At 43.7% G+C, this 24,460-nt stretch overlaps 1 protein-coding gene across 20 annotated transcripts in view; it reads left to right on the top strand.

Annotated features, from left to right (window-relative positions):
* The window catches only part of SOX5 (SRY-box transcription factor 5), a 766,948-nt gene that overhangs the window by 681,016 nt on the left and 61,472 nt on the right, over positions 1-24,460 (top strand). For all 20 annotated transcript variants that reach the window (XM_083461132.1, XM_083461137.1, XM_083461148.1 and 17 more), the window contains one exon: positions 1,679-1,825. In XM_083461132.1, the coding sequence (XP_083317258.1) occupies positions 1,679-1,825 (147 nt within the window). The remainder of the gene's footprint in view (positions 1-1,678; positions 1,826-24,460) is intronic.

Genomic DNA, 24,460 nt, shown 5'->3' with positions numbered 1-24,460 from the left:
GTGTATAATTTGTTCCCCTCCTTGTCCTTGAAACGATAAACCAACGAATACTGCTGAAACATACCCCATTTCTCTGTACTTTCTTTGCTAGCTTTTGTACTCCCCCTAACCCCTTACCATTTTGACCTACTTGTACTGCAGGCAGCAGTGGCTTAGCATGTGCATTTTCTACTGTGGTCACATCCATACATTTAAAACACATTTTTAAAGCACATGCCCCCCCAAAGAATCCTGGGAACTGTAGTTTGTTAAGGGCTGGGCGATAAATCGTCCAAAACCAGCTTGAAATCCATATTGTGATATCGGTTTCATAGTTCTTGACCTGGCAATATATCGTGAACCATGAAGTGTGTTAGGGCTGTGCAAGATATCGTCCAAAACCAACCGGTTTCAAGTCCATATCATGAAACTGGTTTCATAATTCTTGACCTGGCAATATACTTTGAATCATGGTGTGTGTGTGTGTGTGTGTGTGTGTGTGTGTGTGTGTGTGTGTTAGTTATGCAAAAATCAGAATGTGGGGGAAACTGTGAAGCCAGCCAATGACTCAGTATATCACGATGCTAAGCTAACCAGATATCACCAATCCCTATTCCTAAGGTTCTTGGAGGGAAGCCATGTGATAGATAGATAGATAGATAGATAGATAGATAGATAGATAGATAGATAGATAGATAGATAGATGATAGATAGATGATAGATAGATAGAAAGATAGATAGATAGATGATAGATAAAGCTATAGCTGTAGATATAGATGATATAGATGATATAGATTAGATATAGATATAGATATAGATATAGATATAGATATAGATATAGATATAGATATAGATATAGATATAGATATAGATATAGATATAGATATAGATATAGATAATCACTGATTTATTCTTCGCCTACTAAGCTACTGTCTTGGGGCAATTTACACAAGAGATAATTTTAAGTGGTTTGCAACGTAGGTTGAATAAATAACAAAAAAAAGCCTAGGAATTTTCTACATTCTATAAAATACAACAACAGAAAGAGCGTCCTCTTTGGCATCAATATAAGCATTATACACACAGAAATCAGCCATGAAAAACAAGGAAAATTCCACATTGCAAAACATGGTAAACAACTAAACAAGATATCCTCTAAGCATCAGGAAATAAAATACACTGACATATTGGGTTCAATGGCATGTGAAATTGCCAAAGTCATTTTTCTCAGAGCTCCACCACCTTTCCACCCCCTTATTAAATAATAATAATAATAATAATAATAATAATAATAATAATAATAATAACAACAACAATGCCATGCATATAAGCTGAATGTGCACAAGTTAAATGTGCATAAGTTGTGGGCTTACTGTGCTGCAAATGAAAACCAACTAGTGAATTAACTGTGAGATCATGCTCTTACTTGCTTTTGAATGGTTCACACTTCCCCACAACTTGTTGCCCTCCACATGTTTCAGCCCACAACTCCCATCAACCACAACAGCACAGCTACCCAAACCAGCTGTAAGTCACCACACTGGGGATGTTTGGAAGGATGCATCTGTCGTCTTTGACACGGGTCTCTCTGAAAGTACATCTTTTGAGTGGTTATTGTCGGTCCAGGGGGGCTTCACATAGAGAAATGTGTTCTTCTTTCCCCCCACTTTCTGACTCCCCGCTTTTCCTCTTTCCGTAGCAGTTGTATGCTGCCCAGCTTGCGGCGATGCAAGTATCCCCAGGTGGGAAAATACCTGGCATCCCCCAAAGCAACATTGGTGCGGCAGTATCGCCTACCAGCATCCATACCGACAAGAGCACAACCAGCCCTCCACCCAAAAGCAAGGTACTATTGCGCAGATTTATCTGCCTGGCTTTTCTTGCATATTTTGTGTCTCTTTCTGTGACTCTCTTTCAGCATAATGTATATGCAATTGTAGCTTAAACCAGGGGTAGGCAAACTAAGGCCCAGGGACTGGATGCAGCCCAATTGCCTTCTCAATCCAGCCTGCGGACGGTCCGGGAATGAACATGTTTTTACATGAGTAGAATGTGTGCTTTTATTTAAAATGCATCTCTGGGTTATTTGTAGGGCAAAGGAATTTGTTCATTTTTTTCCCCAAAATATAGTCCTGCCCACCACATGATCTGAGGGACGGTGGACCGGCCCACAGCTGGAAAAGGTTGCTGACCCCTGGATTAGACCTTTCTGAAATTTATAACAGGTTATTGTAAGCAGTCTGAGCATGGGATGGGATATTTCTGTGGTGCTTATTGGTATAACAGCAACTATTATGTGTTTTAAAAAGGTAAAGGTAAAGGACCCCTGGACAGTTAAGTCCAGTCAAAGGCAACTATGGGGAGTGGCGCTCATCTCGCTTTCAGGTCAAAGGAGCCAGTGTTTGTCCACAGACAGCTTTCTGGGTCATGTGGCCAGCATGACTTAACCACTTCTGGCACAACAGAACACCGTGCACAGAAACACCGTTTACCTTCCTGCCACAGCAGTACCTATTTATCTACTTCCACTGGCGTGCTTTCAAACTGCTAAGTTTGGGGAGAGCAAGAGGAGCTTACTCCACTGCGGGCATTCGAATCACCAACCTTTCGATCGGCAAGCCCAAGAGTGGTTTAGACCACAGCGCTTCCCGCACACCTAATCCTATTGGTGTTGGGGGAAAATTACTGACTGCATGGAGATTGCATGGAAATAGTGCTGTAAGTGTTTGAAGACCTCCAGCAATGGAAGAGCTCGTCTGAGTCATAGATTTCATTGTCAAACTGTTCTTAGCAACAAGAACCTGGGCTGCATACATTTAAAGCACAGAATCCAACAAAGAATTCAGTTCCCTGTTTAACCCCCCCCAAAAAAACTGAGAACTACAGTTCCCAGGTTTCTTTGATAGGCAGGGGTGGGGGTGCGTGTTAAAAAGGTGTTGTGTATCCAGCCCTAATATTACCACCAAGAAGCTTCTCCTAACATCCCAGTAGAATCTGTCATCCTGTAACTTCAGCCAATTCAATCTAGTCCTGCCTTCTGGAGTTGCAGAGAAGAGGTCTTCATTGTCTTTTTTGTGACAGCCATTGAGATATTTGAAGAGCGCTATCATTGTCTCTTCTCCAGCTAAACATAGCAAGTTCCTTCCACCTATCCACGGAGCTGTTTGAAAACATCTGGGGCCTGTGACTGAAGCATGCAATTGATAATATCAAAATTATGGTGCATCTAACAGATTCAGCTGCAGTTCAGAAGGGTAGCGAGCTTTCTTTCAGCAGTGCATTGCTTAAGGATGGGGAAACGATTTCATGGGCATTGTACGCCTTATCAAATGCCACCTGTTAGAATTTCAGATTGGGGAGTGGGCGAGCATGCTTTCTTACACACATCTCTGCAGCTTTCAGAAATTGTCAGAGATGCAACTGTATCTTTGGGCGCTTCCAGACTGTTGCTGTTTTGGGGTGGGATTTGGTCACAGACCAGCAAATTTGGTTTGAGCAATCACCACAGTTGATTGGGAGACCTTTCACAACTAGACCACTGTCTCCAAATACTGGAATATTTGTAATGAGGAAAATGATGGGAAATGCACCGGAAAATGTGGAATAACACTTGCTTTGATACAATGCCATTTATTCGCCCTGCAAACAAATCAGAATGAATGTCAGCACCAGTCCAAACCTCAGCATCTCTCATTTCAGGAAGGAACCATTGCCTTCTTGCCTTTTGCTGTACCTGTGCGCAAGAGTACACTCCATTCAAAGTACTGAGACTGGCTTTCAAGCCAAATGTGCTTAGGGGGTGAAGCATGAAACACTCTTGGTTCGGTGATGAGAAAATGTTTGATGAAAGATATGATCTTCCCTTTGCTCACTGTCCTCCAGTCTGCTGACCACATTTCTTTAATCACATCACAGTGGATTCCTTGAACTGACAGTAGTGTCTCAGTGCCTTTAACCGAGCAGTAAAAAGGCCCAGATTAAAAATAGCCAGGGAAATAAATACTACCATTGAATTTACTTATTTATATATAAAATAGTTCTATACTCAAAGTGTTGGTGCTGACCTTTAAAGCCCTAATTGGCTTCGGTCTTGTATACCTGAAGGAGCATCTCCACCTCCACCGTTCAGCCTGGACACAGAGATCCAGCGCCGAGGGCCTTCTGGCAGTTCCCTCATTGCGAGAAGTGGGGTTACAGGGAACCAGACAGAGGGCCTTCTTGGTAGTGCCGCCCACCCTGTGGAACACCCTCCCTTCAGATGTGAAGGAAATAAGCAGCTATCCTATCTTCAAAAGACATCTGAAGGCAGCCCTGTTCAGGGAAGTTTTTAATATTTAATGCTGTACTGTTTTTAACATTTGTTTGGGAGCCACCCAGAGTGGCTGGGGAAACTCAGCCAGATGGGCGGGGTATAAATAAATAAATTGTTATTATTATTATTATTATTATTATTATTATTATTATTATTATTATTTTACCGGTCTATCAGAAAAAGAAACATATCAGAGCAGTTTGCAGCAACAATACATAAAACACCCAATAAAAACCAGATATAAAAAGTTCAAAGCAGCCATCAATTAACCATTGTGGGAAGATGTGTTAGCAATTGCCTACGTAGCTCTGGCGGAATAGAAAAGTTTTGAGCAGGAATTTAAAAGACAAACTACAAAAATATAAAAATACAAAAACAAAACACATAAAAAATACACAATAGAAAACAGTTAACAAAAGAAGGGAAGAGAAGAAAAGAACAACCCCCCCAAAAAAACAACAGAAAATAGATTAGTATTTTCATATCTTGTACTTCATTCCCTAGTTTTTTGACCTCCTCACACCTCCCTTTTTGTATTCCAGTTCAGATATTTAATTCAGCAAGTCCTTACCCTCTAGCATATCCTTACTCTAGATGTTAGCCTATTATACATATGATTTTTCCAATTGTCAATCCCTATTTACATATTCTTAAAAGTTTTTGTACCAATACCCCTTATTTTCCATCAGACATCATTTTAACATTCCTTAATTTTACAGTCCTTCTGCAAGTAGTCTCTAAATTTCTTCCAATCTTCCTCCACCGACTCTTCTCCCTGGTCACGAATTCTGCCAGTCATTTCTGCCAATTCCATGTAGTCCATCACTTTCATCTGCCATTCTTCCAGTGTGGGTAGCTCCTGTGTCTTCCAATACTTCGCGATGAGTAGTCTTGCTGCTGTTGTTGCATACCTAAAAGGCACTCCTATCCACAGAGGACACTTCAGCCTCTAGTGTCATAGATGAATGTAGGAGTACCTCCAAGCTACGCACTTGCTGCTTCAGAGGGAGTGCAACTCCATCCCGAACAGGTAACTTGCCAATTTCCCAAACCCGGGAACCACCCGCTCAAGGAGGCTCTTTCTACCCAGGATTTATTTGCCTCCATCCCGTTCACCATTCAGACACTGATCCAGAGCTTTCACAGCTTCTCCTGATTCAGATGTCATGGCAAAGTCGAGCTGTGTATCATCAGCTATCCTGACTTGGTCTGATGGAAGTTGTACTCCAAATCTGTCAGATGCTGGTGTGGTTGCTCGAGAGTAAACAGGCAAGACCCCGACCTGTCTTTTCCAGGCTTTATTCTTGGTGCAAACTATTTACAGTGAAGAGCGTCGTAAGTTCAGGTCTGGCTCAATCACTAGCAGAATCTGGGAGTGGTCGGTTTTTGTACCTCCCCCAGCATAAAAGTTGCGTCACCCCCAGCCTTTTCCTTCCCTCCCTGCGCCGAAGCCAACTGTGCAGCATGGGCGCTGGCAGGGGCGTACTTCCCGCCTCTCCGGTTTGCTCAGGCTCGGTGTTGAGGTTCTCCCTAGCATCCTCTGGTCCATGCACCTCTCCTCCACTGGAGGTGGGGCTTTCCTCCTCACCGGAAGAGGAACTGCTTTGCAAGATTTTCGGAGGCTCCCTGTAACACAACTGCCTTTCCATCTCTCGCCTCTGAGCTGATGGCAGTTCCCTGACAAAAACCTTGAAAGGGCACAGAATTGGCGAAGGCTGTGTTAGGTTGCATGGCATCTGCCCTCAGTGGAGGTGGGTCTCTTGGGGTTGATTAGGGAGCATGGGGCTGCCAACCTCAGCCATAGCCCGCCCTCCCCTTCTTACTTACAACCAGCACCGAGTACCATCTCCTTCTGCTGCCTCAGTGTTGCCCTTGTAGAACTCTGCAGGGCGGAGGACAGGGAGCAAAACCAGAGTAAGTTGACTCTGTCTGTACTTGGCTATGGCTTCACCTGCTGTTGTCCTCTCTGCCTTTGCCCCCCCCCCAATCGCAAATGGCATCAGCCACCACTGCAGTGACTCAGAAGGATGTCTGTTAAAAAGAAAAGAAAATCTAGTGGCAGCTACCAGAATTCTGTTATGCTATTCTTTCCTTCCCAATTTTCTTTAAATAAAAATAAAAATACATTTTCTAGGTGTTTCTGTGCCTTTGGCTTGCAGTTCTTTCAAAGGACACAAACAGAATTTATCCGCAAATTGAAAGGGGGGGGGAATGGTCCCCAGAGGAATATATATATATATATATATATATATGAGAAGGGGCCCTCCAAAAGGCTGTAAAATTGTGCAGCATGATCCTTCTGAAGCCTGCTGTTTTCAATCTGCTGTGTGCCAGTTGGAGGCTCAGAGAGAGAGAGGAGGGGGGGTGAAAGGAAAGGATAATGCTGAGACATGATAGAGTGGCTGTGACCTCCAAGCTCAAGCTGGAAATCCAAGACATTGATTTCACTTAGCATTCCTGCTGAGAAATCCGGCAGAGTTCAGTTGTAATAAAAGAACAAGATTCTGTTCTAATGGTAATGGCGTATGACAGACATATCACTTTGTCTGTCCTCCACAACACAGAGAGATGGAAAGGGGGGAAAGAGAGAGGGAGAGAGGAGAGAGAGTTAGTTGAATTGGAGAAAGGTCACCTGATCTGCCTGTGGAGTTTGGGTGAGTGCCGTTCTGAGCTCGGAACTGAAACATGGCAGCACAATTATTTATAATACAAAGTGATCTGAAAGGAGTGTTTTCTGGTGGCAGTTATCAGACGCCCAGAAGAAAGAGGTGATGGGAGCAGGGGAGAGGGGGCAGAGGCAAAAGAAGCTCCCTTCTACCAATCCAGGCCTTTGGGGGTCCATTTAGCTCAGTAGTGACGACCACCACCAGCAGTAGTTCTCCAAGATTCTCAGGAAGGGGTCTCTCACAGTCCTACCTGGAGATACCAGAGAGAGATTGAACATGGAACATTTTTGCATGCATCCGTTCTTTCTGCCTGCAGATGGAAGGCCAGTCAAATCAATTCACTGGAATGGTTGTCAGTATGTGTATATGAAGTTGTGTGGGTAAATAACGTGAAGGAGGGAGTTATCCTTACCAGGAAAATATTACCCTCGTACCTACTGGACTGCCTCTCCTGGTATGTCCCATGGAGGACCTTATGGTCTTCAAACAAAAACATCTTGGAGGTCCCGGGCCACAGGGAGGTTAGGCTGGCCTCAACCAGAGCCAGGGCTTTTTCGGCTGTGGCCCCGATCTGGTGGAACGCTCTGTCACAAGAGACTAGGGCCCTGCGGGACTTGACATTTTTCCGCAGGGCCTGCAAGACAGAGCTGTTCCACCAGGCCTTTGGCCAAGACACAGCCTGACCCTCTCCTCTGGTAATCCTCATAGAACTCTAGCCCAATGGTTGCCATTAATTTGATTCAGAATTGATTTTAGAACGAACTGATTTTAGAATGTATTTCAATTAATGGATTGTGATTTTATGTAAATTGTGTTACCTTTACTGTTTTTAGCCGCTCTGAGCCCAGCTTTGGCTGGGGAGGTTGAGATATAATTTTATTATTATTATTATTATTATTATTATTATTATTATTATTATTATTATTACTATTATTATTACCAGTCACTCAGCTCTAGTTCCCACCAAGGTGGGAAATCTGCGTTTTGGCTCTACCCCCTCAGACTGTGGGTGGGGGGGTCGTGTGGTTGACTCCTCTTCCATGTGGAAGAATTCCCTGCAGATAGAAAACTAATTTGTCAGTGACCTCAGGAGCATGAGCTGGAAGAGCTGGATTTGAGCATAGCCACTTATGGCTTGACAGTGATGAGGCCAGAATTATAGAATTGTGGAGTTGGAAGGGGTCCCGAGTGTCATCTAGTCCACTGCAACGCAGGAATCTCAGCTGAATCATCCCTGACAGGTGACCATCCAGCTTCTGCTTAAAAACCTCTGAGGAAGGAGAGTAAGATGGACCCTGCTGCATTGGACCAAAGGTCCATCACTATTCCAGCATCCCATCCCTGCAGTGACCAACGAGATGGTCTCTGGGAAGTCCACAAATAGGACATATGTTGAATTCCATGCTTCTGCTCGTGTTGTTCAGCAACTGGTATTCAGAGTCATAGTGCCACTGAAACTGGAAGTAAAATAGGCATGGTGAGGTCCTCACCCTCCATGAATTTGTCTAATCCCCTTTTAAAGTCATCGAAGTTGGTGGCCGTTACCATGTTCCATAGTAGCAAATTGCACAGTATGACTACATGCAATGTCAAGAAGTGCTTCCTGAATCTCCCAACGTTCAGCATCATTGGATAACCCCTGAAAGTGGGAGAAAAGCTACTCCCTATAAACCTTCTCTATATCGTGCATAATCCTATATACCTCTATCATGTCCCTCCAATTGATTTCACCTTTCCTAGTATATAAGTTCTTCCAACTCTTTGGTCATTTTGGTTACCCTAAATGGGGTCCTAGAGGAGACATGGGGATTTTGATACAATAAACATAGCTGTCAACGTTTCCCCCTTTTTTAAAGGGAAATTCCCTTATTCCGAATAGGATTCCTCGCAAGAAAAGGGGAAAGTTGACAGCTATGACAATAAATTGTGTTGCCCGATAGTATGAAAAATGCAATACAATAAAAACAAATTAAAATGAATCTTACCATTTTAACATAACAAATCTCTCTATCTCTCTCTCTCTCTCTCTCTCTCTCTCTCTCTCTCTCACACACACACACACACACTTTGAATGTAGATGTGCAAAGGGATTCCCTTCTCTGCAAACCCAGGGAAGATAATAACGTGTGTGAAATGTAATGTGATTGATACAGGATTTTACAGAATTACAGTACACTTCAGGTCACTGATCTGTTTCAGCTGTTCTCCTGCAAAGACCAATCTGGAATCTTAAAGTTCTTTCTTCGCCCTGTCGTAAATTTGTTGGAGAATCTTTGTGTTCCTTTGTGACGGAGGAAATTTCATTAAAATCGCAGTAAGCCAAATTTTTCCACCCAGGAACTGTTCAAGGTTCCTTCCCATCCCCTCCCCCTTCAAATGACCTTCAAGAAGCTGTTGTTTTGCTGAAAACCCATCTGCAGGCCCTTATTTGTTCTGGCACAATGTGTGGGGGGAGGCAGGAATTGTTCAAGTTTTATTGGAGAGGGTAGTAGCTTCACCTGAAGCTACGACAAGGGTTGGGTTCTTGGAGGAGAGAGAGAGAGGTGTTTTTATTCCGTAGAGGATAACTTCAAGAGTTATCGCTCCACTGCTTTTCGGCAAGGATTGTTCAAAGTCAGCCTCAGCAGCAGATGGAGCAACTGTTGGCCCTAAAAGTGCTGAGAATGATTGGTGGGAAGCTGCCAAGGATCATCCTTTAAATCTACGTAAGACTTGAGCACATCACTGGAACCTCTTAAGACCTTGGCAGCCACCATCTTGGCAAACTGTTTATCAGTGGTCCTCACCAGTTGTTTGATGTTGGACTGAGCAGAATTGCTTGGCACCTTCTGTGCTTCCACTACTTATTTCCCTGCAGATATGAACCTCAGCATTCAACTCCACTTGCCCTCATTTTTATTTTATTTAAGAAATCTCTAGCTTGCTTTTCATTAATCGCACCGTGGGGTGCAATTAGGGACGGGTTAGACCAGACAAGTCTGGTTCTTCTTAGTTTCTCACCTTTTTTCAATCTTAAGTACAGATGCCACATTTCCACATCTCTTTGGAATTCTTTTTATAAAAGTCCTTGTGAAAATTAGCCAGTGTCTTAGTGCGAATTTCTCCTGATGCGCACATTTTTGTATGTAACTGCCTTTTTTCTTTTTTCTTTTTGCAAAACAAATTTCCCACACTATAATGCATTTCCATTTGATAGTTTTCATTAGTATATTCTTTTTAGCCCAGTATATGCAAACTTGTTCATATTATGTGGCTGGGGAACCACGTTGCAAAATTCAGGGAAATGCAAATTTCAAAAGACAAATGTATTTCAGTTCACTTATTGTTTCAGAAAGAGCAAATTATGTAGGCTCACCCATGCAGGGGCCCATGCCCATCTCCACCAAAAACCAGTTTAACCAGAAGGGACTTTTTTATTGTAAAACCCATCAGCGTCAGGGTCAGTTGAACCAGACAGACGACAGCATTCCATAATCTGGGCACCAGTATCAAGAAGGCCCTTTCATGTATTACTGCATAGCAGATAGTCTTCTTGAATCACAGTATACCAGAGTGAGTGTGGATGTCTAGACCTTCAAGGCCTATGGACTCACAGCATTAGTGGTGAGCATCTCCATTCAGCTTCAGCACAAACTTTTCTGGGGACAGGGTTCCATCAACAGCTTGCTACCACTGAAAAGGCCCTCCGGGCCTCTTTCTCCATCACCACCTGTCTAATATCAGGCAGCAGGGGCTCCCGACAGAGGGCCTTCAAAAGCAGGTCTTCAATATCACTCTTATTTCCTACGAGATAAAGCAGTTCTTCAAGCACGCTCACCCCAATCCTAAACAACATTGTGAATTGTGCCTGGAAAACCACACACACTGATAACAAGGCAGAAAATGCAGGCCTTGTGTTCACAGTCTAAATTGTTTACTTTGAAGCAGTGATAGATGTATCCGTAGGATGGGGGAGTGGTGGTTGTTTTTTTAATAGCTGTGTGCACTATCTCCCATTGACATCAATAAACTTGGGGCCATGTTTAGTTGCACAGAGTACAGGAACAAGACCGCTTTCTTGTTTCCCTGTATTGTGTGAAATTATCCTTCTGTATATTTTAACCTTACATAAATGCAGGTGGCATTTATCTACCTGTTGTACATCAAAATCAAGCCTTTTATGGCTCCTTCTCTCAATATGGCTATGGTCTCCTGTGAGTTTCCACAGCTCCTTAGGATGTTCGCTAAACATCTCTTGCTGCTCAACAAGGCACTGTGCATTGTCTGAAGCCATTGAAAAATCCAGGGCCAGTTCATTGTGAAATGTAGCAAGAGCCACCAATTCCCGTCGGCTTTCCTTTTAACCTCATTACGACCCCAGACTTTTGCCCAAGTCACAGTTGCATCCCCATCAAATGTCTACAGCACACAGATTGTTCAGATCAATTTTTGCTGCTGCTGTTCTTTTCAGTTACTCCTGGGTAGCAACGCTACTATTTGCTCAGCAGTAGCACCCGGGAATTGCAACAAGGAGAATAAATGGTGGTTTAGGCAAGCTGTAAACAATGCAAACCACCAGGGCATGCGAAGTTTTCCTCTCCTTTGGGTGCAAAACCCTCTCAAACATTGGATTGCATCTTTAAGCAAAGAGGGTGGGGTGGTTTAATCCCTCATTATCTCAATTTATCTGTTCACCAGACAGAGCTGTGGATGGTAAAAGATGCATCAGCCTTTTGACTTGAGCAGAAACAGCCCGGAAAGTATTGCATGCTTTGGAAGCTGTGAACAGGAGACAGACAAACAGACAGGAGAGCTTCGTAGTGAAGAATGCTTAGAACCATAGAATTGTAGAGTTGGAAGGGACCCCTAAAGTCATCTCGTCCAATCCCCTGCAATGCAGGAATCTTTTGCCCAGTGAGGGGTTCAGACCCATGACCCTGAGATTAAGAGTCTCATGCTCCAATGACTAAACTATCCCCACTCCCAATGATCATTGCACAGAGAGGATCTTGTTAGCAAAATAGTACTTCAAAGATTCTGAAGTGATGGCTTTGGGGAATCCTTTTTTTGTATGGGAGTATCAGGGCTCTGTGGGGTCCAGGGCAAATGGTGGGGTCCAAAAGAGGTGCAGATCATGTCTCCAGAGGCAGGGGAAGTGACCCAAGTCATGCACACACATCTCACCATCTTCCAGTCAGTCAAGGAAGAGGCGTCATCACAATTCAAGAGCAAATTCCATTCTGGCAAAAGCATTCAAGGAGGACATGGAGCAAGGCCAGACAAGGGTGTGGTCTGGGAAGGATCTCAAGGGCCAGATAAAGAGCTCTGAAGGGCTACAAGCAACTTATGGGCACGAGGTTGCTGCCCCTGTGGCATGTAAAGCCCCCTGTTCCAATCCAGATTCTATGTTTCTACATGCTTCCCTGTTACTGGAAGCCAGAGTTTAGTTTGAGGTACAGTCGAGAGAGAGAGAGAGAGAGAGAGATTGGGCATTCAAGCACAATTTTGTGCATAAAGCAAACAGAGGAAGAATATCATTTTATAGCTTATATATTGGACAACAAGCCAAACCCTCACAATGTTTATAGCCATTAGGATAGCAAATAGTGTTGTTGCATCCAGCTGGCCAGAAATTCCTAACTGGGTCATAAAATTGTAACTGTAGGGGCCGAATGAAATCTGAAACAAAATGGATGGGCAGGTTGTTGTTTGTCCTTTCCCAGCAATCTTAACTCTTTGCAGAGCAGAAATGAGTCTGGGGTATAAAGAAAAAGAAAGCCCCCAGTGCAATTTCCCCCCTCAACTTTGCATGCAAGGATACAAATGTAAGAGTTTCTAGTTTTGTAATTTTCTCCAGCATTTCCGAAACATAGGTCAAGTGTGAATGTAGTTCGATGCAGCAAGTGTTTTGTGAGGCGAGGGGATAATACCGGTTGTAAAACTGTTGAATTTCACATGCAGATATTTAGCTTAAAATTAATCAGTCGAGCATTGGGATTTAAGCAACTTTAAAGCATTCATCAAAGCTGAATCCAAAAGTGGAACTTGAACCTCTCTGAAAATTTCGAATTCAGATTCTGAAATCTCTCCTAATTTCAGATCGATGTGAAATTTCACTTCAGCTCAAACTCCTTGGCATCTACCTAATCACTAGCTGGAGATGACCTGAAGTGTTCTGGGGCTATATATTTAAATAATTCAGAACATGTTGCCTTTTGATGGTCCCCTGAAACCTACCAAATTTAAAATTGACCTGACAGCCAGCTTTTCCCCAGCTTACCTTATTGGAGGCAAGAGAGGGAGAGTGTTGAAAAATTATTGTGTAACTGTTAGGGACAGGTGAACCTGCTGATTTCAGTTTCTCATTTTTTCACTCCAGTTCATTTCCACAACTTTGTGGGTTTTTTTATTTTAAAAAATCCTAAAAATCACCAGCATTTTAGTGCAGATTTGTTCCGATACACACACGTGTGTATATGTGTGCCATTTTGCGTAATATACCCATTTTTTGCAAAGCATTTGCCACAGATGTAATGCATTTATGTACATCATTTCCACTAATATGTGTGTTTATATGCATTTACATTTTACCTCTGGAACAGTGCACTTGGGGAGTTAAGGACAGATGGAGCAATCTACTTAAAGACTCTTTGGAATTCCTCCTTTTGTAAACCACTTCCAGCTTCTTTTTTATATTAAGTGGCCTATCGATCAGTTGAGTAAGAAGTACGTAAGTAAGTAAGTGCATGTGCAAAGAGAAAGATGAGAAGGCAAGGCCATTGCCTTGCAGGGGGTTGGACTGGATGACCTTAAGGGTCCCTTCCAACTCTACAATTCTATGAATCCGTGAAAGGTAAGGAAGAAAGAGCTTCTTCTGCGTACCAAAGGAGATGGGAAGTCAGCACAGGGAATAGGAAGGAAGGGCACTGCAGGGACAGTAAGTCAGGCAAACGGTTTTGGCAGCAGAGTTCTGGATAGAGGCGAGGGGGGAACAGATAGATAACAAATAGGTTCGCGCAGCCTTCCAGCTGACATGCAGCAAAACGACAAGCCGCATCACGCATCTGTCAGTCCTGTTGCATTACGTGATTTTGTGCAAATATGACACCACTGGAGTGGTAGTGACAGATGAGACTCAACATGACATATCCATGGGAAAACTGGCACAAAAGGCTCCCTAAAGTATCTTTGAGGATTCTTCCCCTCCTCTTCCTACCCCACGCTACTTACAAATATTTTACAGAGTGGGGGGGGGGGACACATGTCAAAAGTGGGATGGATGGATGGAGGAAAGTGCCGTCGTAAGCACATTATGCCGGATGTAGGAAAGCAGTGTGCAGAAATTATGTTTTTTTAAACGTTCTAGTAAACGTCACCTTTTATCCATTAATCATGTACCTGTGGCCAATTTGTTTTCTTTTTACAGTTTAAATGCAATCCTATTTTGAAATAAAATTCAAAATGCAGACAGTGAAAAGGAGGAGCCAACAGAATGATGCAAAATGACAAATTCAGGGGAAACGAAGACTCACGAAGATTACAAATTCCTAGAATATCAGGGGTACTTGGTTCACTCTAATATTGAGCAACAGTTAAGTAAAACAACCAAACAACTCCTAAATGAGTGAGAAGTTTCTGGTCTGTAAGTTATATAGCCAGATAATCAAATATTGGCTATAGAGCCAATTGCCAGCTATATTTGATTGAATTATTATAAGCAGCTTGGAGCTTCCACATAAGAGATAAATGGAAACCACAGAGCCATGGCTTTTTTTTTAAAAAAAAAAAGAAATTGCTTGTTCATTGTACTTAAGCTTGTGCATAATCACTCTCTCCCAATTTTTTAGCAGTCCTCTCCTTGTCTTACAAATCCCACTGACTACTGTCAAACCGCATTTTGGATGACCAAAATGACAAAAGAAGTGGAACCACAACCGTATGAGAGAAGGTTGCAATGGTTGTGGTTTTCCATCTAGAATGAAAAGACAAGGAGGGTCGAGACAGAAGTGTATAATATTTTGCATGATGGGGAGATAGTGGAGAGAGATATGGATTTCTCCTTTTGTTATAATGCCAGAACCATGGGACATCCACTAATTTTGGTTTTACCCAGTATTAATTGTCATGCTTCCCTCTGTCAAAGAATGTTGAGAAAGTGTAGTTTAGTGAAGGTGGCAGAACAAGCATGCCCAGACTTTGCTGAGCAGAAGAAATTACTATTAAACAAGCCTTCCATAATATGCAGGGTTAAAAGGTGGCAATCCTGAAATCACAAAGCCTTGAATAGCTGAAAGGTGAAAACCTAGGTTACTCCATCTGGCATAAAACTGCCCTTAAGTGGCACTGTATATCAAGCGTTGGAGAGTTTTATGGGTTCTCTCCCCCTCTCTCTCTGTCTCTCAAAAGACATCAGGCCCCCTTAGGACATTGCCAGTAAGACAATGACAATCTTAATGTTTGCATTGGGGTTATCATTAAAATAAAAGGCGATCTGAAGACGTCAGCCATAAAATCATCAAAAAATAGCTGTCAGCTAGCTTCTGACACAATTCAGCCGTCTTGGAGTGGGCCAGGGAGCCTTTTGGTCAAGCCAGGAGGAGGATTAAAGGTCTCTCCTCCTCGAGGTCTCTTGCGTCTTCCTCCTGCTTTCCATATTTCGCTTCTTTAAAGTTTCTGGGAGGTGAATGTCTTCTGTCTTGAGTGATGGAAATGCATTTGGAAGTGTTCTTAAGTCAAGATTTTCTCGAGTCCTGAAACTCATAGATGAACCGTAGGCATATGTTGTTGTGGTTTTTATAGACGGTTGCTCTTTTGGGGAGGGGACTTTGTTTATAATTTTTAGACAAAGAAGCACTGTCTTATGTATTCTGCAGTATCAAGAGAGGCATGTTATGCAAGTCTTTCCGGGATGCCCTACACAACGCAGCAGAGTGCTGATGTGATGGTTGAAAAGCACTCAGACCATGTTGGTTGAGCTTCCTCTATGGCACTGGATGTGGAAATGTGGTCATTTGACCACTGTTGATGCACACTGATGGCTTTCAGAACAGGACCGCAACCAGATAGCATCAGGCACTTGCAGAGGCATGATAAGTACTCCATCCATGCTGACAACAGTGAGCTTGAAGTAGAGCATGGGTTGAATGCTGTCTGTTGGGTCTGAGCACCATGCACCTAGGCCCTCTGAAACACAGAAGAGTGATGTGATGACTCAATATGTCACTCCACTCCTTTTTAAACATGCTTTTCTTTCTTCTCAATGTCGCGAGTTCAAACATGCTCGTACTTGAAGAAAGGAATTGGGAAGCTCCTGAGAGAGAAGAAAGAGAAAGGGCTCTTGATTGCTGATATAAAATATGTATTTGGTGGTGCGATCTGCTCACTTGGCTGTTCTTTTCAGTGTTCAGAAATTCTCTGCTGCAACTAGGGATGCTCGAGGATTTTGTTCATTTCGCATTTCATAGCAAACCAAACTTTCCACATCGCCTAAACTAAAGTACAAAATGCATTGCAGACAATCTGTCAGCTATCACACTTCTCTGAGTTTTGTGGCGCAGTTCTCACCTCAGAAAACACAAACAGAAGTGTTTAAAATGCCCAAAATGTCAATGCTTCAAGAAAATACATCCACAAATATGTTTGAAAGGTCAAGAAATATGCAAAATACGGTCAAATTTAATGTTTAATAGCATATACGGGTGCAATTTTCTTCATGGACTTCTCTGTTTATTAACAACAACAACACCCTGATGTGGAAATGAACTGGCATGAAACAATGAAAAACAGATGTGTAATTGAATGGAACTTGCCATTGCAATGTAGAGGTGTGGCATTCCCCAGTACCAAATGGTATATGGGACTTCATCTGTACATCAAAACTTTGGGTGGCACAGCCAAAATGGATTTTCAGTGTGAGCTCTTATAAGTTATTCTAGAAACCTAGAATAACAGATTCCTTATTCATTTTTTACAGGGGAAGTCTATGCGGTGCCCTCCAGATGTTGTAGACAACAACTCTCCTCATCCCTGACCATTGACCAAATTGGTTGGAGCGGGTGGGAGCTGGAGTCCACAAGATCTAGAGTAGTGCTACATTGGCTAACACCGATTTACCAGGAACTGAGTTCTACAGAGAGACACTATGGGATCAGGGGGTTATGGGCAAAGGAATTCTTAATGCTTCCTCAAGTGTCCATATTTCCACTTGTTAACAGTAAGGACTAGGTGGGTAAACATTTAACAGTGCTGAGAAAGAGGTGCTACCAAACCACGGAACTGATATGCGAGAGCAGGCAATCTCATTTAAGCCGAACAGAGTTGACGGCGACATTTTGCCTAACATGAAATTGGAAGTAGATAATGAAACGTCTGCAGAATTTTAAGGGTTCACTCCTGAGCCTTTTCTTCTGAAGATGTCCCACAAGGCAGCAGGTACAGGTTCTTCCTCGGGGTTTACTCCCGAAGCCTTTCTCTCACAAATAGCTGCAAGGCAGTGGAGTTTTTTCTTCTACTAGATGGGCTACCTCTCCAGGTTGAGGAGCCCCATCTGACCTTCTTGACCATTGGACCCACGATTGGTCTCGTCCACTCAACCTGCAGAAGCCTGCCTTTACTTGCAGGGAATGTCCCTGGCTCACTGAGGGTTTGAGACCCATCAGCTTATCCTCACCTGGCCAGTGAAAGCCATTTCCTGGGGTGTGGCGCCTGTCACATGCTGATGGCTTCTAGGAGCCACAGGTGGGGTGCCCCCCCCACCAGAAGTACCACCCGTTCCCTAACACCCCACCGAGACCTCAGCAGGAGTTAACTTCTGAGCAAAGGAGCCTAGGATCAGGCTGACATAGTCGGCTTTAACTAGAGTGGGTGGGGAAGGAATAAAAAGCGGACTTGTTTCATCCAAGACCCACAAATGCCTTCAACTATGTATGTTCTGCAGGGCATATGTGCATTGGTACGTAAGTCTATGTAGGCATCAGAGAGAGAGAGAGAGAGAGAGAGAATGTCAGAAGAAATCCAGGTGGGTTTTGAAGAGGTATCTCTTCTCTGTGGGGTGTCCAAGTTCTTTGATTTTTTTGTTTCTTTAAAGCTCCTTTGACTCAGTTGCAGGTTCACCCCCCTTTATTTATTTATTTATTTTATTTCCTCTCTTTCATACGACCACAGCAGGACAAGGGGGTCTGTGCCCAATTTGTTTTCATATCAATGTGTTTTGGTGGGATGCTTTCAGCGTAGGCGTCATCTGCAGAGGAGAGAGGTGGTAGACTTTGATCAGCATGGCTTCTGTTTCCTTGATTCTGTTTCATTTAATAGTGTGCCGTTGAGCGTCTTTTGGGGCCCTTGCTCGTTCCCCCACCCCTCCCGAGTTCTCATGCCTAGCATTGTGAAGGGCTCAGTGGCAAAGGAACTGCCCTGAATGCAGAAGGTCCAAAGTTAAACCCCTGGCATCTCCAGAGTAGGGCTGGGAGAGACTCCTTGTTGAAATCCAGCAGAGCCACTACTAATCAGTGTAGACACAGTATTGAGCCAGGTGGACCAATGGGCTGAGTCAGCAGAAGGCTACTTCCTATTTTGAAGACCTTTCTTCCTTATTCTTTCTGCACTCTAGTCCTTTCCCAGCTCAGTACTAACAGGAAAATAAGCTATTATTTCCGGAAGTATCCCCGTATTACTGGTGCACTCTTTAAATACCACATTTTTCCATGTATAAGATGCCCCCATATATAAGAAGACCCCTGTTTTTTTTGAACTCAAAATTAAGAAACCAGCATTTTAAACATCAAACTTTGGGCAGAGGTCACCCAAAGTTAGGGTTGCCATATTTCAAGAGCCCAAACCCGAGCCCAGGCCGCCAGAGCCAGTGCCCAAACCCCTGTGCATTCACATCCATGTATAAGACGACCCCAATTTTTTTTTAGCAAAAAACATCGTCTTATACATTGAAAAATACAGTATATAAAAAGAATCCTGCAGCCTTAGACCAATAGCCCACCATAGTTCAGCATCCTGTTCTCACAGTGACCAACCAGATGTCTGTAGGAAGTCTTTTGTCTGGATATGAATGCAACATCACTCCTCCACATGGAGTAGTCATGAACCTGACTAAATCTCTTTTGAAGGCATCACTACATCTTCTGGGAGGAATGGTTTATTTGTTCCTTTTTATCTGGAAGTATTTATAAGCTGCTTAATATTTTACAAGTCTCTTAAGCGGTGTGCAACAGAAAAGCAAGACCGTTAAAAAAAAATATCATAAAAACAATGAAACCATTGTGTAAAAGCATATAGAAACAGAAATTCTTGGAATTCAAATGCATAAAACAAGGTTCTGATTTTCTGGATCAGGGAAAGTCTAGGCAAAAAGATAAGTCTTTACAAGATGCCTGAAGCAGCTGGTGGTTCACGTATTTGTTTAACAAAAATTATATGCTGCCTAAGAAGACTTCTACGAAGTTTACGAAGATATAAAACAAAACTGTGAAATCACTGATTTTTTTAAAAAGTCAGGTATTTTAAATATTCAGAAGATGATTAGAATCAACAGTAGCTCAAAAGAAAGCCATGTAACTTCTACATGCCTGGATGAGTTTGCCTAAACAAAAATGTTTTAAACAGGCAACAAAGAGAGTATATCATGAAAGTTCCTCCTTGATATCAGTAAGGCAGGAGAAATATTAGGTGACACCTGCCACAGTGTCAGTTCCACAGGTTGAAGGTGTTGAGTGGGCGTATATTATGTGAAGCGATCCTGCAGACAAGTTGGTCCCAAGCTGTTATGGGCTTTATGTACTAATAGCAGCACCTAGAACTTGGCCTGGTATGTTAGAGGTTGAGGCATCAGGGGCTATAACAGAGAATGCCCTGTTTGGGGGCCACCACTGTGTAGGGTGCGGTACCATAAGTCAAGTTATCTCGGATGAAATAATAAAGTAATGCCTATCGGAATACCCTAAAAAGGCAGTTGAAAATAAACCACCATGGAAATTAGCTTCAGTGCTCTGCTGTATATTACAGGTGTGGTCCTGGTCAGGGTAAAGGTAAAGGTACCCCTGACCATTAGGTCCAGTCGTGGCCAACGCTGATGTTGCGGCACTCATCTCGCTTTATTGGCCGAGGGAGCCGGCGTACAGCTTCCGGGTCATGTGGCCAGCATGACTAAGCCACTTCTGGCGAACCAGAGCAGCGCACGGAAACACTGTTTACCTTCCTGCCAGAGTGGTACCTATTTATCTACTTGCACTTTGACGTGCTTTCGAACTGCTAGGTTGGCAGGAGCAGGGACCGAGCAACGGGAGCTCACCCCGTCGCGGGGATTTGAACCGCCGACCTTCTGATCGGCAAGTCCTAGGCTCTGTGATTTAACCCACAGCACCACCCGCATCCTGGTCAGGGTTAGATTAACTCTAAAACCCAGTAACAAAGCCTTTATTTGTTATATTCATATGATCTCTGCCTTTGGCCACTGCCTCCTAAAGACACGTATTGAGGAGAAAACCTCCAGAGGCCAACTTATCCAGCCCTTTGCTGAAACACCCATGAGAAAATCTTCCCAGCGTTCATTGCATTCTGTATATTCTTTAGCTGCACCTGTCTTGTTCCATCTGACCCTCCCGATAGTATCTCATGTTCTCTGACGTTGCAATTTATTTCCATTGTGGCAAGGGAGAAAGTCACTCAGTGAGCCAGACACCTGGGGTCGCCTTTATTTGCAATGTAGGGATAAGGATGTTTCACTGAGAGTTAATTTAATGAGTGTTGATAAAGAGCTTTGTCAATTACTGTTATTCATCCCAAATGCTGCCTATTCAACGGGGAGGGATATTGAGAAGAAGTGCTGCTTTTGATGAAGGGGGAATCTCCCTCTAGTTCCAACACGATTTCTCAGCCTTTCTCTTGCCTCTCATGAAACACTGTGTATTGTTCGAGGCAAAGTAAGAAATTGGCTCCTGGCCTCCCTGAGGGATTTGCAGATGCTGTGTTGATCCCTGCTGATCTGTAGCTAAGACACTCATTTCCTGTTTAGCAGCTAGCCTGAACCTATTTATGGAGAACTGGGAGTGGGGGCTAGCATTGAAACCAAACAACCGTGGTGTGGGAAATCTAGCTGAACAATGCTCTAGTTATTAGGGGTTGCCAGTTATCTGGCGGAGCCATATAATAAACCACAAAAGCAGTGGTGGCCAGTTTGCAAAAGGAGAGGAGTTGATGGTCTCTTTGGCCGACCATAGAGCCAAAGCTTCATACATGTTTTAAATTTTTCCACTGAGGTTGAAAAGAACTTCCCATTGGGGGGTATTTTTGGTACTTCGAAACACTTGCCAAATGCATGAACCCCCATGCTTACTAGCCCTCCGTCGTGCGCGATGCGGGGGGTGGGGTGGCATTTACCTGGCCTGACAGGTGAGTCACTGCTGCTTATTGGAGACAGAGGGGTGAAGAGGAGAGGAGAGGCAGCAGTGAGGTCAGCCTGGTGCGTATGCAGCGACTAGACCAGATTGGCTCTGCCGGTGCATTTGCGCTGCACTGACTCTGGCACTGCCCCATCATGCCGGCCACTGTTCCTATGTACTATATCCTGCCAGGGATTTATTCCTCAATGGATACCAAAAACAGGAAGCTTACCTAGTCCCTGGTAGACTGTGTTTAGCTTAGTGGGAATGTTTTTGAAAGGTCCTCTGAGCGGTATAGCAATAAAACTGCTAGCACATTTGCAAAGCTAACCAGGATCTGGTATGGTTTAAAATTGGATGAGGGACCGCATGTTGGCATTCCTGCACTGGAGGGGGTTGGACTAGATGACCCTCAGGGTCCCTTCCAACTCTACAAGTCTATAAGTACAGTGGTACCTCGGGTTAAGTACTTAATTCGTTCCGGAGGTCCGTTCTTAACCTGAAACTGTTCTTAACCTGAAGCACCACTTTAGCTAATGGGGCCTCCCGCTGCTGTCGCTGCGCCACCGGGGCACGATTTCTGTTCTCATCCTGAAGCAAAGTTCTTAACCCAATGAAATATTTCTGAGTTAGCGGAGTCTGTAACCTGAAGCGTATGTAACCCGAGATACCACTGTATTTTGTTTAGGCAAGCCTACACAGATATTTAATTTTATTATATTCATCTTGTGTTTTTTAAACAGGTGTTGGTTTTATTTCTACTGTATTCTCATGGTTTGTTTTTATTGCTGTTTTAAGTGAATATTCTACACCCATATATTTGCTCAATTAAGGAGTATATAAATCTTGCTAAGCAAAAAAATGCTAAATGCTAATACGGAACAGTGGAACAGGTGGCATGCCTCAGGGTCATGGTGGGTCACTGTTACCCCTGGGCGTGTAAGTGCAGGGAGGTCTCCGCTGCTCCAGGTCTCAAGATTGCTCGGCTGCCGTGCTGAGGAAATGCGCTGGAAGATTTTGTTCTGCCATCCCTCTTCCCCTCCTCTTGATGAATTGTGTGTAGAACACAGACAAACCACGGTGCCAGATGCATTGGGGAAACAGCACACCGGCTCGCTATCTCAGCAAAACAGCATATGGAATAGACGGGCATAAAAGCCGAGGGTTTCTGGGCAGGCAAGCAGGTCATTGTAACCGGATGCCATATTTTCATTGAAGCAGCAAGGCATCATGGTAAAGAAGACAAAAGAGGATGAGGAAGGAGGGGAGCAGGGAAGCGGGAGGTGACCTGAAACAGAGAAATAAAAGTAGCATTTGTTGTTTGTCCGACAGCCAGCTGCAGACTATATAAGGGGAGGGGGGGGCGAACTCTGTGCAGAAAGCAGGATGATTAAGTCATATCTCCAGAGCTGGCATAATGGCAAACAGCTCAATATGCCTAGGAACTCCCATCTTCCAGTGTTGTGCGAAGTAAAGTTGTGGAAATTGCGGAATGGAAAGGCGAGGACGCTAAATAAGTGAAAAGCAAAAGCGCAGAGAAATGCAGTCAGGGTGGCTTGGGGGGATATTTAAAGAGTAAAGATGGGCATGCCGGTAAAAAATAATGAAAATCAGTACCTTTATTAAGGCCAACCAGGCTGTCATAAAATGGTGTGCAAGCTTTGGTGTTCCTCAGGACTGAAAGAAACTTTGCCAGGTAGTAGATCGGTTTGGGATGTACCGTTTGAACACCTGCTCCAGGCCAAACCAAACAATATGGTAAACTTCATTTTATTTTTTTACATTTATAAGATGCTTTTCATCTAAGGGGCTCGGGACTGGGAGGAAATTCCCTCCTCCCAGTATTGTCCTCACAGCAGTCTGGTGAAGCATGTTCAGAGAGTCATAGACCTGGGCGTCATCTACTCCAGTGACTTGCAATGCAGGAATGAGCAGTTGTGACTAGTCCAAGGTCACCCAGTAAGTTTCATGGTCACCCCAGTCCTAGTCTGGCACGCTTAACCAGTACACATCCACTCAGCATAAACAGTGGGGAAGAGTCCCCTCTGCCACGATTGTACGCTGATTGTCACTGGCTTAGGTTGCTTTTCAAAAGGAGTGGACAAACACACAGAGGGTCACTGGCTATTTTAGCCATGACAGTGGGATACAGCTTCTGTGTTCACGTGCAGAATACCTCTGGTTGCTGTATATGAGTGCTGTTCTACTTCGCTTGCAAACCTTTCCAGAAGCATCCGGTTGGCCCGATCCAACAAGTCATCTTTTATGTTTTAATTCTCAGCTGCCATCTATTCCTCCACGTGGGAGCTGGAAAACGTATTCTTCACTGAGTGGCTTGGTGGACTACCAGCACCAGAAAAGTATTTTGCCCAGCAACAAGTTGCAGAAACAATTATAGTTTCAGGATGATTCTGTTCCCGGGTTTTAGGGGGGATGGGAGGAAGCAGGGGGGAGATCACTCACATTTTTCACTGTCTTAGCTAAAATTTACGACTTTGGTGTCTGTCCATCCCCTGTGTGTGTGTCTCCCCCCCCCCCACTTTCTTTCATTTCTATGTGTCTCTGCAGATGCATAAATTCCCTTCTAGAGAGAAAGAGAAGCATTATTCTTAATCAGAATTTGAGAAAGGCAGGCTGGGATGGGGGGAGCAGGGAGGAAGTACCAGTGTGTGTGTCTGTGCACACGTGTGTGTGTGTGTGCTGGTGTTGCGGAGGAGAATTATCTAATTCCGCCATCCTGTCATGTGAGCATCCCTGCTTAATTTAATACAATTATTTCATCAGGGAGGATAATATCAGCAGCATAATTCATTTACACAACGTATTTCACAACTGCCTTTACCTCTCCACTTCTATAACCGCGGCTGGTAGTTTCAGAACTGCTTATGGGATAAGAGGAAGGGAACAGGAGGAATAGAACTGCCAATCTCTGTTTGTCTCTCTCTTTCTCTTTCTCTCTCTCTGTCTGTACAACTGCCGTCTCTGGAGGCAGTGATGGGGAAGGTCTGACTTTTGTGTGTGCCAGTTGCCGCTGGACGTCCATTATGGATATATTTACTGGTCAGACGTTTTTGGGATAAGCTAGCGACTCAGTAGATAAGCCAGTGACTGGCGGTATTGTTCAGTAAACGACAATG

This window comes from Podarcis liolepis (assembly GCF_965112155.1).
Source record: "Podarcis liolepis genome assembly, chromosome: 10".
Taxonomy (NCBI): Eukaryota; Metazoa; Chordata; class Lepidosauria; order Squamata; family Lacertidae; genus Podarcis; species Podarcis liolepis.
Note: the sequence above shows the minus strand (reverse complement) of the source record. Positions and strands in the feature narration are given on the sequence as shown.